Source organism: Loxodonta africana, chromosome 2, assembly GCF_030014295.1.
Source record: "Loxodonta africana isolate mLoxAfr1 chromosome 2, mLoxAfr1.hap2, whole genome shotgun sequence".
In the NCBI taxonomy this organism is placed as follows: domain Eukaryota; kingdom Metazoa; phylum Chordata; class Mammalia; order Proboscidea; family Elephantidae; genus Loxodonta; species Loxodonta africana.
Genome location: NC_087343.1, coordinates 194610675 through 194628009, shown reverse-complemented (window position 1 = coordinate 194628009; position 17335 = coordinate 194610675). Strand labels below are relative to the sequence as shown.

At 44.1% G+C, this 17335-nt stretch overlaps 1 protein-coding gene across 6 annotated transcripts in view; it reads right to left on the bottom strand.

The window, feature by feature from the left end:
- Positions 1-14934, bottom strand: part of SFXN1 (sideroflexin 1) — a 50326-nt gene extending 35392 nt beyond the window's left edge. Inside the window, exons 1-3 of one of the 6 annotated variants that reach the window (XM_023551553.2) lie at positions 14801-14888; positions 6497-6792; positions 3625-3797 (exon numbers count right to left, since the gene is read on the bottom strand). In XM_023551553.2, the coding sequence (XP_023407321.2) occupies positions 3625-3797; positions 6497-6556 (233 nt within the window). In that variant the 5' untranslated portion in view covers positions 6557-6792; positions 14801-14888. The other 5 variants (XM_064279157.1, XM_064279160.1, XM_023551524.2 and 2 more) reach the window with 5 other exon arrangements.
- Between the last annotated feature and the right edge of the window lie 2401 nt (positions 14935-17335).

Here is a 17335-nt window from a genome sequence, read left to right as displayed (position 1 = left end):
AGGGTAAGCAGTTCGAATCCACCAGTTGCTCCTTGGAAATCCTATGTGGCAGTTCTACTCTGTCCTTTAGGGTCGCTGTGAGTCGGAATCGACTCGATGGCAATGGGTTATACTTACGGTTATCCAGGACTACTCCTGTCTCTTGTTACTAGAAGGTTCTTTCAATGTTTTGCAGTGGGTTTGTAGCTGCCATACACTTCTGGGTAAGTTTACTCCAACGTATTTAACATTTTTATTGTTTTTATGAATACAGTTATGAATACAATTTAAAAACACTGTCTAATTGTTGCTGGTTGGTAGGAAACTACTGATTTTCTGTGTGTCTAATAAGCAGCCACTTTATGGTATTCTCTTATTAGCTCTATTGTTTTTTCAATTGATGGTTGAGACTGTCATCATTTACAAGTAATAAAAATACTGCCTTATCTTTTCAATATATTTATTTTTCTATGTCTTACTGAATTGGTTAGGTCTTCTGGAACAATGCTATATAATAGTGAAGATTAAAGCATCTCTGACTTGCTCCTTCCTTAATGAGAATGGCTCATAATGCAACAATTCCAGGGGAACGTTTCCTTGGATGTTCACAGAGGTTACAGGGAAAAAACAAAGGGCCCGTGTTCAAGTTTGGAAAAATGAATTAAACAGGGTGGTGTTTCCTCGCTTGAGGAAAATTTCTCTGTTATATATTTTAAATTGCCTCTTTTGCATTTTTTTTCTTGTTTCTACTTTAGGAGTATCAATTAATTATATATTCACTCTCCATTCTCTCTTCCCCTTACATATAGTCTTTTTCATACCTTTCTTCTTTTCACCTGTATCAAAGGTTGGCAAATTACAGCCCACAGTCTGTTTCTGAGTAGTCTGTGTGCTAAGAATGGTTTTACACCTTTAAAGGGTTATAAAACAAGCTGGAGTCTCTGAGTGGTACAGGTGGTTTACATACTCAGCTGCTAACAGAAAGGCTGGAGGTTCAAGTCCACCCAGAGACACCTCAGAAGAAAGGCCTGGCAATCTGCTTCTGAAGAATCACGCACTGAAAACCCTATGGAGCACAGTTCTGCTTTGACACACGTAGGGTCACCATGAGTCAGAGTCAACTTGAGCGCAACTTGTATTAAACAAGCAAACACAGAAGAATATGTGACAATGACCTTATGTGGCCAGTAAAGCCTAAAATATTTGCCATCTGGTCCTTTACAGAAAAAGGTGCCCCGGTGGCACAACAGTTAAGTGCTCAGCTGCTAACCGAAAGGTTGGTGGTTCCAACCCACCAGGTATTATACAGGAGAAAAGACCTGGTGATCTGCTCTCATAAAGATTACGGCCTAGGAAACCCTGTGGGGCAGTTCTACCCTGTCATATAGGGTCGCTATGAGTTGAAATCGACTTGAAGGCCACAACAACCTTTACAGAAAAAGTTTGCTGACCTCTGATCTACATCCTTGGGGAGCTTCTTAGGTTTATTCTCTGCATCTCTGTTTCTACTTTTGCACTGTGCCAACTCTGCTGTTTAGTTCTATACCAATCTCCAATGAAGAATTTCATTTTGCTCTTACATTCTTAGGTTCTTTGCAATTCTTCCTTATGTCATCATCTTTTTACAACTCATCTAGCTGTCCTTTCATCTCAACTTCTCTTTTTATGGCTTTTCGTTCCAGATACACAAAGAACATTCATTTTCCTTAATTCCTGAAAACATGCTCCTGCTGAGTCTTCCTTCTCCTTGTTCTTCAGTACTTTTTCGTAAGGCTCCAGGACGCTCTGTTGTCTGTATGTGCCCTCTTTGTTTACATCGGCACAGGGTAATAGCTGGCCTGACTCAGTGATTGGCAACAATGTTTATAGGTTGTCCTTGGTTGTCCCTCCAATCGCCTACACAACAGTGAAGTACCCCTTTCAGGTGTATTTCTAACAGGTACATTTAACTCGTTGCTGCGGAGTCCATTCCGGCTCACAGTGACAGTATAGTACAGAGCAGAATTGTCCCATAGGGTTTCCAAGGAGCAGCTGGTGAATTCAAACTGCTGACTTTTTGGTAAAAACCAAGAAACCAAACTCGTTGCTGTCGAGTCAGTTCTGACTCATGGCAACCCCATGGGTGACAGAGTAGAACTGCTCCATAGGGGTTTTTTTTTGCCTGTAATCTTTACAGAAGCAGATCGCCAGGGTTTTCTTCCATGGCACCACTGGGTGGGTTCAAACCACCAACCTTTCAATTAGTATTTGAAGAAAGTGCAAACTGTTTGCACCACCCAGGACTCCCATTAACCTAATTTCCACCTTCTAGCTGACCTTCCCCTAGAACAGAAGTCAGCAAACTACTGTCTATGGTCTGTATGTTCTGCTACCTAAGAGTGTTTTTTTTTTTTTTTTTACAGTTTTTAAAGGGCTGTAAAACAAAACCCACCACCTGAATGCCAGTTTGTTGTATTTGGTGACGGCTTGCATGTTGCTATTAATGCTGGAAGCTATGCCACTGGTATTTCAAATACACAACATGGTCACCCATGGTGGACAGGTTTCGGTGGAGCTTCCAGAACAAGGCAGACTAGGAAGAAAGGTCTCGTGCTCTACTTCTAGAAAGTTCTGATATAGTGCTGGAAGATGCGCTCATTAGGTTGGAAGGCGCTCAAAATACACAGTGGCTGTAACAATGGACTCAAGCATACCAGTGATTGTGAACATGGCATGAGATCAGGCAATGTTTTGTTCTGTTGTACAGTTGGAACTGGCTAAATGGCAACCAACAACAACAAAGTAAAAAGCAAGAGGAATATGCCCTTTATGGCCCACAAAGCCTGAAATATTTATTAAACAGTCCTTTAGAGAAAAAGTTTGCCAACCCCTGACTTAGGGTATATCTATAGCATCTTCCGTTACCTCGTGCCTGGTTCTCTGAACTCATGGAGTGCTCCTCAGACCTATAAATCCGTGCAGGCACTGCCACCAGCATCCTTCCCATCAGAGCTCCTACCTGCAAAGCTTTATGTAAGGGAGCTGTATCTCAGAGACAACCAATCTCCCTTAATTCTTGCCAGCTTTTTTTTTTTTTTTTGCATGACACTGTGTTTGAATATAGAAAGGTGCACAGGGTGGTTGTATTGGGAAGAAGAGACAGGGTGCTGGGAAAGGCAACTTCAGAGATTGGTACCTATGGGTTGGAAGGATGCTTTTCTCTTTTTCAGGTGAACCCTGGATGAAGCCCCTGCATGGTGCAAACAGTTAACATGCTCAGCTGTTAACTGAAAAGTCGGAGGTTCGAGTCCACTCCTAGGTGCCTTGAAAGAAAGGTCTGGTGACCTACATCTGAAAAATCAGCCATTGAAAACTATATGGCACACAGTTCTATTCTGACACACATGGGGTCACCACGAGACAGAGCTGACTCAACAGCAGCTGGTATGAACCCTGGATACCTATGTTAAGGTAAGCAACGTGGAAAGAAAACAGGTGTTCCTTCCTTCTTTCTTTCCTTTCCTTTGCTCTTCTTTCCTTCCTCCCTCCCTTCCTACCTTCTTCTTTCCCTCCCTTTCTTTTTTAAAGGATTCCAATGAAAAAAAAGTTGTAAAATCACTAAGTGAAGGTTTAAAGGCAACAGGTTAACACGATGATCAACGTTACCTGTAATCATGTATTATTTTCCTTGCATTCTCTAGTTGTTTGTTGGTTAACAGGATATTCCTGGGATCAGTTACGGTGAAGAAATGATTGGCTCGTCCAACAAAAGTGCTTTGGTCCCATCGAGGCTCCTTAATATTGATGTTTAGTGGTAGTTCTCCCGACATCGTCTGAGACTGCGGAGGATCAAAAAGGTAAGTTCACTAAAGGTTGCAATGTCACTACACATTATAGGCACGATAATCTTCAAGGGGAAACCCTGGTGACCTAGTGTTTAAAAGCTAGGGCTGCTAACCGAAAGGTCGGCAGTTTGAATTCACCAGGCGCTCCTTGCCATCGAACTGATGCTGATTCATAGAGACCTTACAGGACAGAATAGAACTGCCCCATAGGGTTTCTAAGGCTGTAATCTTTACGGAAGAAGGCTGCCATATCTTTTTCCTGCAGAGTGGCTGGTGGGTTTGAATGCCTGACCCTTCAGTTAGCAGCTGAGTACTTAACCACTGTGCCACTAGGGCTCCTCCTACTAGTATAAGTGACTAATTAGGTAAAGAGGTTTAAATGCTAAACATAATACATTTAAAGAGATTCAGATTCATTCCACCTTGTTCTGGACATTAACTGCCAATCAAAAATTTAAAACTATGTTCTGAACTTACCAGGTACATAGGGACGACTCCATGAACCACACACTCAGGTATAACACAGTAGCATATAATTTCCATCATAAATTTTCTATTTTCTGGCTAAAAGCTATTAGTTTTTTTCCAAAAGTAATTAATTTCTTTTTCTGAGTAATACATACTTATTTTAAAATGCATTGCATTATTGTAAGACATGGTTATTGCAGTATTCTGCAAAATATATGCTTATTATAGAAAATAAGCGATAAAAAACAAAATCACCCATACTCCATCCACTCTGAAATAATCACTGCTACTGTCATGAGGAGAGGTTTGAAGTTGGAACTGGGCTGTGTAGGGCCTTGTATGTCACTATCAGGCCCTTGAATTCTACTCTAAAGTAAATGGGGAGTCACTGGATGGTTCTACTTGGAGGAATAAAATAATTTGACTGAAACTTTAAAAGGATATCTCTGGCTGCCATGTGGAAAACAGACTGTGGGGAGGCAAAGAGTGGAAGCAGAAGGACCAATTGCGAGGTAACTACAGTCATCTAGGCAAGCGGTGATGGTGCTCAGACCTGGGTGGTGGCATGAAAGTGGTGAGAAGTACTGGGCTTGTGGATATTCTATTGATGGAACCAACAAGATTTTCTGATGACTGGAAGTGGGGTGCGAGAGAAAGAAAATGTATGACTCTGGTGGGACAAAGAACTTGGTTTGGCCTATGACTGGTTTCCTGTAAATAACCCTTGGAACCTGCCAGCAATGGAGGTGCCTTGATGTGCAAATGTAGTGGGATCCCTAAGGACCACACCCAAGAAGGAAAGAGGGCATGATGATGCTGTCAACCATGTAAATTCACTGAGTCATACGTATGCACTGAGGGACCCTGGACCTTGGAGCTCTCTTTTCAGCGCTTCCTGGGTTGGTGAGAACATCCATGCATGTGAGAGAGTGGCACGTCTTTGGGGACAGCAGATGACTCGTGCCATGACCTCTCCCAGATCTTGCCGGATGCATCTCTTTGCTTGTATTCTTTCTCGTTATAATAAATGGGTAACTGTAAGCGTAAGTAATAGCCTCCATGAATTTTGTAAGCCATTACACCCTGTCCTCATTTATTGACATGGTTAGGTTCCAAAGACCAGGTTGTTAATGGAAATTGGTGTTATGTGAAAATGGAGGGTGACCACATCAGAGCACAAAATGGAGGATGACTACATCATTACATAATTGCCAAATTACATCTTACATAACTGCCAAGCCACTGAGAATCATGGCCCAGCCAAGTTGACACATAATCTTGACCATTAAAGCCAACATTAACTCTTGCCTCACGCCTTGGTGTTCATTACTGCCAGATGTACATTGCTAATGCACAAAATAGTTGGATGGATAGTAGATTTTTTACTATTGTCGTAAACAGGAAATGTCAGATAACAGGGCAGCCGATAAGTGAGGAGAAGGTGCATAGAGAATTAATGAACCCACAAGAGCAACGGGTCTCTGACTTAGATCGGAGCAGCTAATTTGGACAAAGGCTGTGCAGGCAATAGATTTGTGCGGGCCCAGGTCTGGGTGGCTGGGTGATAGGGAAAGACAGCACAGACTGCTGAGGAAGAAGAGTTGAGTCCTTCTAGCTTGTGACCTAGTCTTAGGGGGCTAGAGAGAGAGACTCTCCAGAGAAAGAGAAGCAAAAACATTTCACGAGGAGCACTCCCTGAAACGCAGGAAGTTGTGCAGAATCCTGAGCCTACGGCTGCTACCCGCCGACCTGACCCACGGGTGGAACCGTTTATTCCTACAAAGCCACTGGCGCAGATTAGTGGTTCTTAACCAAAAGAAGACATCAAAATCACCTGAAGAGCTTTATGCCAGGACGACTGCTATCTCCCTTCTGGAGACTCTGATGCAGTGGGTCTAGCACAAGGTCGGGCAGTGATTCCACCCGGGACTCCTGGCACAGAGCTCCAGCTCTCTCCGCACCAGGCTGTGTCTGCACACGAAGTCATCAGCCATTTCCTTCCCTGCATCTTTCTCTGTCCTGACTGTGCCTTCCTTCAGGCCTAGGCCATCTGGGGGGTTTTTCCGGGGGATGTCTGATGCCTATTTTTTGCTTATAAAATTGAGTACCAAAGTAATAATTCCAAATAATTTTCTTCCTTGTAAAGGATATTTCTCATTGTCACTATTTCTCTTTTATGCTTAACATAAGGGGGAGTGGCTACAAGTTCCATCTTAGGCTTTTACTTTCTTTTTCTGTAAAATGCGCAGGGACTCTGAATCCAACTGTCGATCTTCAGGCTCCATTCAGGCTGAGCCCTCGCTCGGAACCGGACACTGAAAGCCCGTATCAGCTGGCCTTGTAAGCACGGTGGTGGGCAGGATAATGGCTCCCCAGGATGCCCACATCCTAACCCCCGACACTGTGAATATGCTGCCGTACACACACGGCAAAGTACTTTGCAGATGAGATGAAGTTAGGATCTCGAGATGGGGAGATTATCCTGGATTATCTGGATGAGCCCCGTGTAATCACAAGGGACCTAATCAGAGAAAGGGGGAGACAGGAAGGTCAGAGTGAGACACGAGAAGTGATGACGGAAGCCAAGGTCAGCAGCAGGGGTGCGGGCCACAGACAGGGAACGGGGTCACCTATAGAAGCTGGAAAAGGCAAGGATACCGATTCTTCCCTGGAGCCTCCAGAAGGAAAGCAGCCCTGCTGACTCATTTTAGACTCTGACCTCCAGAACTGTAAAAGAATAAATAAGTGTGGGTTGTATTAAGCTATTAAAGCTGTAGTAATTTGTTACGGCAGCACTAGGAAACTCCCATGGAGTGCCTGGTGACCTTTTGGTGATCAGCCGAGTGCTTTAATCACTGCACTGCCAGGGCTCCTTTCACTAGAGCTAAGTCTACTAGAAATGTTGACTAGCTCCATCTTTTCAAGTCATTATTAAAATCTATAGGAATATAAACTCAAACCTAACCCATTTTATAAATTACAAAGTGCTTTTACAGGATCCTCATGAAATACTCCAGTATTCACTTTGCCTTTGTTTAAAGTTGTTCAAATCGCCTGAGATCACAGTCAGCAAGGGCCACCATCCACTGACTCCAAGGCCCTGGAGCACCTCCTACCACACATAAGCCGTCAGGGCAGGGTAAGAGTCTGCTGCAGTTAGACCAGGGCAATCTGGGTAGTTTCCAAAGATGTTCATGGGACTAGCTAGTTAAACTTGAATTCCTGGCTCCAAGCTGTACACCCCTAACCTCAGTGAGCTGCTCTGTAAATTAGAATCTCTGGATGGAGGGTGTATAGGAGAGGTACCATTGGGTAGTGGTGATGAGTATGTGCTTTGGGAGGCAGCAGACCTGAGTTCAAATCCCAGCTCTGCCAACCACTCTGTGTGACTTTGTACACACTATCCAACTACTCCAAGTTTCTTTATCAATAAAATTAGTATATTTCCTAATCACGGCCACTAACATTTAATGATCACTTACTCTAAGATCTTTCCTTATATTATCTCCTCTAATTCTCATAACAATTCTTTGAAAAAGATACAGTTACTGACATGGATTGAATTGTGTCCCCCCAAAATGTGTGTCAACTTGGCTAGGCTGTGACTCCCAGTATTACATGATTGTCCACCATTTTTTCATCTGATGTGATTTTCCTACGTGTTGTAGATCCTACCTCTATGATGTTAATAAGGCAGGATTAGAGGCAGTTACATCAATGAGGCAGGACTCAATCTATAAGATTGGATTGTGTTTTAAGTCAATCTCTTTCGAGATATAAAAGAGAGAAGCCAGCAGAGAGACAGGGGGACCACATACCATGAGGAAAGCAGCGCCAGGAGCACAGTGTATCCTTTGGACTTGGGGTTCCTGTGCTGAGAAGCTCCTAGACCAGGGGAAGATTGATGACAAGAACCGTCCCCCAGAACCACAGACAGAGAGTGCCTACCTCTAGAGCTGATCCCCTGAATTTGGACTGCTAGCCTAGTAGACTGAAAGAATAAATTTCTGTTTGTTAAAGCCATCCACTTGTGGGATTTCTGTTATAGCAGCACTAGATGACTAAGACAGTTACCATTCCTTTTTATAGATGAGGACAGTGAGGCACAGGGCATAACTGTTAACTTGCTCAGGTAAGTGGTAGTGCTAGGATGTGAACCTAGCTAGTCTGGCTCCAGAACCCCTGCTTTTAACCTCTATTCCACAATGTCTCCCTCAAGAGGTGGTGGTGAGCATGTAAAGACTCTCTTTGGAGCCTCTGATTCAGTAGATTTGAGGTGGGGGCTAGGAATCAGATTTTTAGGAAGTATATTAAAATCCTCCTGTGATCAGGTATTTTTGGGAAATGTTATGTTGGACAGAATGTAAATATGTATACATATATACATATATGTGTATGTGTGTGTGTCTGTGTGTGTACACAGATGATCTACTATTAAGGGAAGCTTTTATCCCCATGCCAGAGGCAATATAAATGTTCAGAAGGCTCCATGGCTATTCACTCAGTTTGCTGGACCAAGTATTTCTGGTTGGTTCCTGCAGAAGGAGGCTTCCTGTCCTGAGGCCCATGCTCCTGACAGCTTACCCTGACAACCTCTGGAATGAGAACTGGACTGGAATGAAAACGGTCTGGATTTGAGTACTGATTCTCTCACTTCCTTTCTAGGACCTCAAGTTTTTCATCTATGAAATGGAGACAAGAGTTGGCTCTCAGAGCTGGCAGAATTAGCAAACTGGGGTATATAAAATGCCTCTGTTAATCTTTATTAAAAGGTCCCTGGGTGGCACAAGGAAACCCTGGTGGCATAGTGGTTAAGTGCTACGGCTGCTAACCAAGAGGTTGGCAGTTCGAATCCTCTAGGCATTCCTTGGAAACTCTATCAGGCAGTTCTACTCTGTGCTATAGGGTCGCTAGGAGTCAGAATCAACTTGACTGCAGTGGGTTTGGTTTTTTGGGGTGGCACAAGCAGTCTGCACTCAACTACTAATCTAAAGGCTGGTGGTTCAAACCCAACCAGCAACACTGTGGAAGAAAGACCTGGCGATCTGCTTCTGTGAACATTACAGCCAAGAAAACCCAACTGAACTTTTCTACTCTGTAACCCAAGGAGTTGCCATGAGTCCTAATTGACTTGATGGCAGGTTAGGTCATTATTAATAATTGTAAAGTGCTAAACAAAGGTAGAGACTTTTTTTAGGGGGGCGTATCTGAGGAAATCTTTCTTTTTATTGTGGTAAAAATATATATAACAAAACATTTGCCATTTCAACATTTTTACGTGTTCTATTCAGTGACACTGGAAACCCTGGTGGTGTAGTGGTTAAGTGCTATGGCTGCTAACCAAAAGGTCAGCAGTTCAAATCCACCAGGCACTCCTTGGGAACTCTATGGGGCAGTTCAACTCTGTCCTATAGGGTTGCTATGAGTTAGAATCGACTCGACGGCAATGGGCTTGTTTTTTTTTGGTTTATTCAGTGACATTATGTTCACCATGTTGTACAACCATCACTGTTACCTGTTTTCAATTTTTTTCATCAACAGAAACTCAGTGTCCCTTAAGCAGTAACTTCCCCTGACCCCAACTCATGCCTGGTAGCCACTAGTAAGTTTTGGTGTCTATGCCTTTGGGTAGGAATCCTTTTTAACAAGCCAGTCCTCTACCAGTGGAAGCCCCTGCTGGTCCTCCTTGGCTGAAATCCTGCCCATGAACGCCATTGGTGGTGGTGGTGGTGGTTGGGGGAGATGGGGGAAATGGAGAGCTGAGCTGCCTGGGCTTTCCAAAGAAGACAATCAGAAATGTCTAAGAAACTGGTTCTTTTTTCCTCCAAAATAAACTGTATTTCAAGCTTTTAGCTACATGCTAAGACAATGCTTACCTGCCAGAAAAAAGGATTTTCCAAAATTTCACAGGAAACAGGTTAGCAAGGAATGTGCCTCATCCGGAAATTAGTAACAATGGCCTTTAACCCTGACTAAAATTGACAATAACTAAGTTGTTAAACTGGAAATTTGGTGTTGGGTAAAACTGTTGCATTTGAAAGAGTTACAAAAAGGCTCTAAGTGCCCACTTTGTTTTGTTAGGGCTGGGCAGGTGTTAAGCAACTTCTCAGTGTCACTGCTGTGTACTGGGTGGGTGATGCAGAGGGTTAAGCACTCAACTACTAACTGAAGAGTTGGCAGTTTAAACCTGCCCAGAGGGTCCTTGGAAGAAAGGTCTGGCAATCTGCTTCCAAAAGGCAATCTCCCATTGAAAGCCTTATGGAGCAGTTCTACTCTGACTTGAATGTGGTCATCATGAGTCAGAGCTGACTTGAGGTCAACTATTTTTTTTCTGTTTTTGTTTTGGGGGTGTGTGTGGGGTGCCACTATGTCACAAACACTGGGTTTTTCATGCATTATTAGCTCATTAACCCTGCTAACAGCCTTCCAGGATACTTCCCTCTGTTTTGTAGAGCTACTCAGAGAAATTCAATACCATGCCGAAAGTGACCCAGCAGGGAAGTAAGTCTGTCTGACTTTGGAGCACATCCCTGACCCTTTAAAGGCCGGAGGTGATCTGTCTGCAAAGGACAATCACACTAAGTCAAGGAGCCTATGAAATCTATTTACTAATTTCCATTAGGATTTGGGCTGGTCATCCCCACATAGCATTCCTTTCTTATGGGTGTGGCCACACCAAAGAAACAAACAAACAAACAAACCCATTGCCCTTGAGTCAATTCTGACTCATAGTGACCCTACAGGACAGAGTAGAGCTGCCCCATAGAGTTTCCAAGGAGCGCCTAGTGGATGAGAACTGCTGACCTTTTGGTTAGCAGCCGTAGCACTTAACCGCTACGCCAGCAAGGTTTCTGTGGCCACACAGGAAGTCAGATTACAGATCAGGAAGTTGAATGTGGGCAAAGGGTTAGGCTGTTTCAAAAGGCATTTCCACTCAGCAATGGCTTTCTGTGGCACGTTCTCTGTTCCAGGTTGTGATGGTTAATTTTATTTGTCAGCTCGCCTAGCTTTTTTTGGCACGTTGTTTGGCCAAACACTAGTCTAGCTGCGTTCCATAATGTAATCTAATATAAACTGTAATGTAATTACCTTCCATCATGCAATCTAATGTAATATAACCAGTCAATCAGTTGAGAAGGTTCCCTAGGGTGTGTTCTGTCTCCAGAATATAAATACTTTATATATTTACTTACTTACTCTGAGTTCTTCCCTTTGCCTGACCTATGGCTCTTGGGATGCAAGCTTGTGCGAGTCTTAAGTCTGCTGCCTGACCAATGGATTTTGGATTTGCCAGGCCCCCACCATCTCCTGAGCCACTCCCTTGAAGTAAATCAATCTCAGTCTGTCTCTCCATGTGTGCATGTTGTTGTTGGTTGCCAACCATTCCAACTCATGGCAACCCCATGTGTGTCAGAGTAGAACTACCCTCTATATGGTTTCCAAGGCTGTGACCTTTCAGCAGATTGCCAGGCCTATCTTCTGAGTCACCTCTGGGTGGGTTTGAACTGACAACCTTTTGGTTAGTAGTCAAGGACCTAACCATTTGTGATATATATATATATATATATATATATATATATATATCACTGGTTCTATTTCTCTAGAGAACCCTGACTATAATTCTGTGTGAAGAACTGGGGGCCTGTCTAGAATCAGGAAGACATATGGAGAACTACTGTCTTCTGTCTTTCTCCCCCACTTCCTCCAATACAGATCCACCTTCCTGTTAACTTTAAAACACCCATGTGAAACGACAATCATTGCTCATATTCTAGTCCTCAAGAAGAACTTTGGGCTTAAGTTTCTTAAGCAACACCTTAGGGTGGGTGAAGTTCTTATCCATTTCAAAAAAACATAGCAAAACAAAATCTATTGATTTCCACTTTAGATGGTGGCATCAGCCTGTAAAAATGATAACATTCTATCAAACTGTAATGTTTTGGATGTACTCAGCTGACTATATTACCTCCCACTTGAAAGAATCAACTGACAGATGACACATATCGAAACCTATGGAAATATTTTACAAATTAAGTACTTAACTTAAAAACTTAAAAACTTTGGACTTTGTTATCAGTAAGAGTAGGTTTGATACATATTCTGACTTAATGGCTTTTCATTTTCTAAGACGATAATCATCCTTTTTTTTTTTTTTAATGGTCTACTACAACTGATTTCTTACCTATAACCTCAAGTGCAAGTTTGGTCTCACTCATTATTTCCCCGCTAAACGCATCTCACCACTGCTTGCACAGTAGGGTGTATTTTATTCTAAGGCATTGGAAAGCAAAGAAGTTGCATGGTGGTTCTGTTCTAGGGGTCACTGCTGCCTCTCCAATCCCTCCCAACCTGGTCTTCCCCTCAGCTTTCTTTCCGGAAATTGAGGAAGGCCAAGAGATGTTCCGTCCCAGTTGGTACCTTTCTTTATACATCCCTATGGAATTTCATAAAACTTTCACAGATTATTCAGAGCATTCTAAACATTTTGTCGTCAGATGCCATCAAGTTAATTCCGACTCACAGTAACCCCATGTGACAGAGCAGGACTGCCCCATAGGGTTTTCTTGGCTATAATCTTTATGGAAGCAGATCACCGGGTCTTTCTTCTGTGGAGTCACTAAGCGGGTTCAAACCGCCAACCTTTAGGTTAGCAGCCAAGTGCTTAACCACTGTACCAACAGGGCTCCTTCTGCTTTACTGACTCTGAATTATAATGACCAGTGGCTATACAGGTTGTCTCTCTGACAACTGCAACCATTCATATTGTCCTCTTCTGAAGATCCATAAGATCTAAAAGCCTGTGCACTCAATCTAACTCTCGAATACATATTTAGAGCAATTTTACATTTGAGATGGGTGGGAATTGATAAATCCTCCTCTCCAAACACCATCATTTTTGCAAGCAAGGTGACACCTGCAGATAACTCGAACAGGTTCCAGAACTTCTTGGTAAAGCCTCCACTCATCCTCCCAGTCACTTCTGTCTCATCTTACATATCTTATGTATCAAGTCTTCATCCAGCACCATAAGGGCTGCAAAGTCCCTTATTCCCTGCATACCCCCTGCACCTATTACAATGCCTAGCACATGGAAGAAACTCAGTAAACTGTGAACGGACAAACGGAGATAAAATTCAGAGGCACCCAAGTCAAAATCTAGAAGGCAAGGCAGGATAGGGGATTAGGACTGTGCGAAAAGTACAGACTAAATGCCATGGGGCTCAGAAGACAGTTGCTCATGGAGTAGCTAAGTACACTGGCTCTGAAATTAAACAGAGCCAGGCTTTTTCATTCAGGCACTCAACAAATATTTATTAAAGGCCTACTTTGTGCAGACACTTGCTAGGTGCAGGGGATATGTAGGTGGTGAAGAGACAAACAGTCCCTGCTCACATGAAGAGAATAAAACAAGCAAACAGTTAATGTCAACTGGCAACAAATATTATTAAGGAAAAAACACGAAGTGAGCCTTGGGTGGTGCAAAATGTTAACACACTAGACTGTTATCAGAAAGGCACCTAGAGGCATCTTAGAAGAAAGGTCTGGCAATCTAGCTATTGAACACCCACTGGGGCACAGCTCTATTCTGACACATACCAGGTCACCATTTGTCTTAAGTGGAATCAAAGGGAATTGTTTTGGTTAATGTAACAAAGGATGTGAGCACCAGGGGAGCAATTTTAGACAGCATAGCAGAGAAGGCATCTTTGAGGAGGTAACATTTAAGCCGAGACTCGGATGGCCTTGCTCTGTGGATGGCCAGCTGTGCGATCCTCAGCAACTTAACCTCTGTGTGCCTCAACTTTCTCATCTGGAGTATGGGGATAACATCAAGTACCTGGCAGAACCAAAGAATGGAAAAGTAAATGGAACTACATAGCCTGGGACACATTTAGTAGGCACTGGGGTTATCATTCAGGGAAAGTTAGAGAGCTGAGACACATGGGGAAAGATCTGGAGGACAGCAAGAAAACGAAAGGCCTTGTGATTACTACTCACTTGCCTATCTCTTCCCTATCAGACTTGAAGTTCTAGGCCAGGGGCTGTGACGTCTTCTCTCTGACTTCCAGCCCAGCTCCAGAGTTAAGGAGCTTGAGGCTCCTGGAGAGGTCGGGGACCACCCGGTCACCCCTAGCAATCAATCGCGCTGTGCACACGGTGGCCTTTCCCCGCGGCAGCCATCTTGGGTATCCTCCCCTCGGCGAATTTTGTCACGCTGCCCAAAGGGACAGCATGGCAGAGCGCGCGGGGACGTGGATGGGTTGAACTCTCCTCCCCTCTAAGGACAGGCCCGCCCCGCCTTGGGGCGCAGAGGGAAGGGGGTCTTCAGGGTGCTGGCGGTGGACAGCTGTCAGGCAGCGGGATGGCAGGGGTCCCTAAGGTGTAGAGACTCCGGGTCCGGGGCGCCCCTGGCACCGCGAGGGGGCTTGCGACCTCTGAGCCCGGAGGTCTCCTGGCAGCCCCGCGCATCCGTGAGGCTCACCGCGCATTCCCAGCCCGGCCCTGCCAGCCCTCAACCCGCCACTCACTGCTTCGTTGGGCCGCCGCCAGCGTCTCTCGCAGGTCCAGCTCTGCGCCGCCTCCGCCGCCACCGGAAACGCTTCTCCCGCTACTGCGGCCCCGAGCTGCCACCGCCCCTAGCGCGTCCCCGCGGGTCTCCGCGTGCGCGCGCCCCGGGCCCGGAACCAAGAGGCCTGGCTGCGCCCCGCCTGCGGCCGCGCACAGGATGCCCCGGACCCGCCTCCAGATCTCTGCATCATCACCCAGCCTCGCTGCTGGTTGAGGCCGCATCCAGTAGGGCCCGCGCTGTTGCTTCAGACTCGTCGCCAGGCTCCGCGTCTCCATCCTCAACTCCAAAGTCCATCCTCACAGTCATGTGGAACTCTGTTCAGGCAAATGCCATTGGTTTCCGTTTTGGTTTCCCCTAATGGGCTACTCCTTATTGAATCATTTCTTTATCCAGGGCCTTGCATGGAATCAGCATTCGTTCAGTCACTCATTTATTCACTTAAACCGATGTTTCCCAGAGTGTGGAAACTGGCACCACTGGTGCTGCAAGATGATTTTAGGGGGCAAGTGCCGCGCTCAGATACATGTCTTAAAAAGAACCATTCTGGCCGCTGTGTGGAGAACAGACTGTAGGAGAGACTAGGAGGCCAGTGGTGAGGCTACTGCGGTTAACCAGAGGAGAGTTGATGGTGGCTTGGACCAGGTTGGCAACACTGAAGGTGATGAGAAGCATTGATTCTTGGGTATGTTTTGAAAACAGATTAAATTTCATAAGTGGTGAAACACATCATGTTCATGTATAGGAAGATTCCATTGTAAAATATACAAATCCTTCCCAGATTAACCTATAAATGTAATGGAACTCTAAACGAAATTCTGACAGCACTGGTTTGGTGCTAGAATTCTCGCCTTCCATGTGACAGACACAGGTTCCATTCCCGGCCGATGAACTTCATGTGCTGCCATCACCTCTCTGACAATGGAAGCTTAGATTTGCTGTAATGCTGAATAAGTTTTAGTGGAGCTTCTAGACTTAGACAGACTAGGAGGAAAGGCCTGGCAATCTTCTTCTGAAAAGTCAAACAATGAAAACCCTATGACTCGTAATGGTCTGATCCAAAACTGATCATGAAGGTAGTGCAGGAACAGGCAGCATTTCTTTCCACTGTGCATGGGGCGGCCATGAGTTGGGGGCAACTAAATAGCTCCTAACAACAACAAGTGTGTATGAAACTGTGTGCATGACTTGATAAGCTGACTATAAAATGTATATGGGAAAATAAAGAGCCAGAAATAGTTAAAACAATTTTGAAGAAAAAGAGCAAGGTGGAATGACTCACCCTATAAGGCACAAAACTTGTAAAGAAATGGTAAATAAGAGAGGTAGTGTGTTTCTGCAGGAATAAACAAAGGGCCTAATGGAACCAAATAGAGTTACCGGATATGAATCTCTGCATAAACAGAAACCTGGTATAAGCTGGCATCACAGATCAAGGGACAAAGGTTATATATCCATTAATCAGTACTGGGACAACTGGATCCCTACCTTATACCATACGCAAAACTCAACTGTAGGTGGATTAAAGACAGAAATGTGGGGGGCGAGGGGAGAGGGAGGGAAAGCTTCCAAGTTTTTAGCACACAATATAGGAGGATATGTTTGTGACTTTGGGATAGAGCAGGCGTTCTTAAATAAAAACAAAAATTACAAAATGTAAAGGAAAGATTGATAAGTTAGACCTCACTGAAACTCAGATCTCACACTCATCAATGGTGCCGTAGTAAAAATGGTAGTTCTCAGACTGGGAGAAAATGTTTTCGACACATTTATCTGGTAAAGGATACATATCTGGAAACTATTTTTTAAAGTTTACAAATTAATAAGAGAAACAACCCAAGAGAAAAATATGCAAAATACAAGACAGGTAATTCACAGAAAACCATCCAGAAGCAGAAGAAAAGATAGTCAACCTGACTAGTAAATTTTGGCACTCAGCACAGGTTTCACAGATAGTTTTTGGGTGGTACTCCTCATCCTCAGAATTCCTATGAATGCGTAACCAACCTTTGCTCTTTACCATGCCCTGTGCTAAGTGCTGGGCTCAAAAAAGATTAAAAACAAAGAAGTTACTCCCTTCAAAGAGCTTGTGGGCAAGGAGAGGAGATAGACACATAGACATGTAAACAAGTAATTACAATGTATAATTACAATTCAATGAAAAATTGCAACACTATAATGTGGGCTATACAACTAAGTGCTAAGAGAGTAGCTCTACCTTGTGAATGGGAATGCAACGGAGGTATACCAGATACAAAGTGTATCAGTTATCTGCTGCCACAATAATGATACATCATAAACAATCACAAAACCTCAGGGACATGCAAAAATAGGCATTTATTTTTGCTCATGAGTCTATAGGTTGGCTGGGTTTCCTGCTTTTCTGAGCTGGGCTCTGCAGAGCTTACTCACATGTCTGTGGTCAGCCCTGGGTGGGAGGTGGCTTTGTTGATCTTGGCTTGGCTCTCTCAGGTGTCTGGGGCTCAGAGGGGACAAC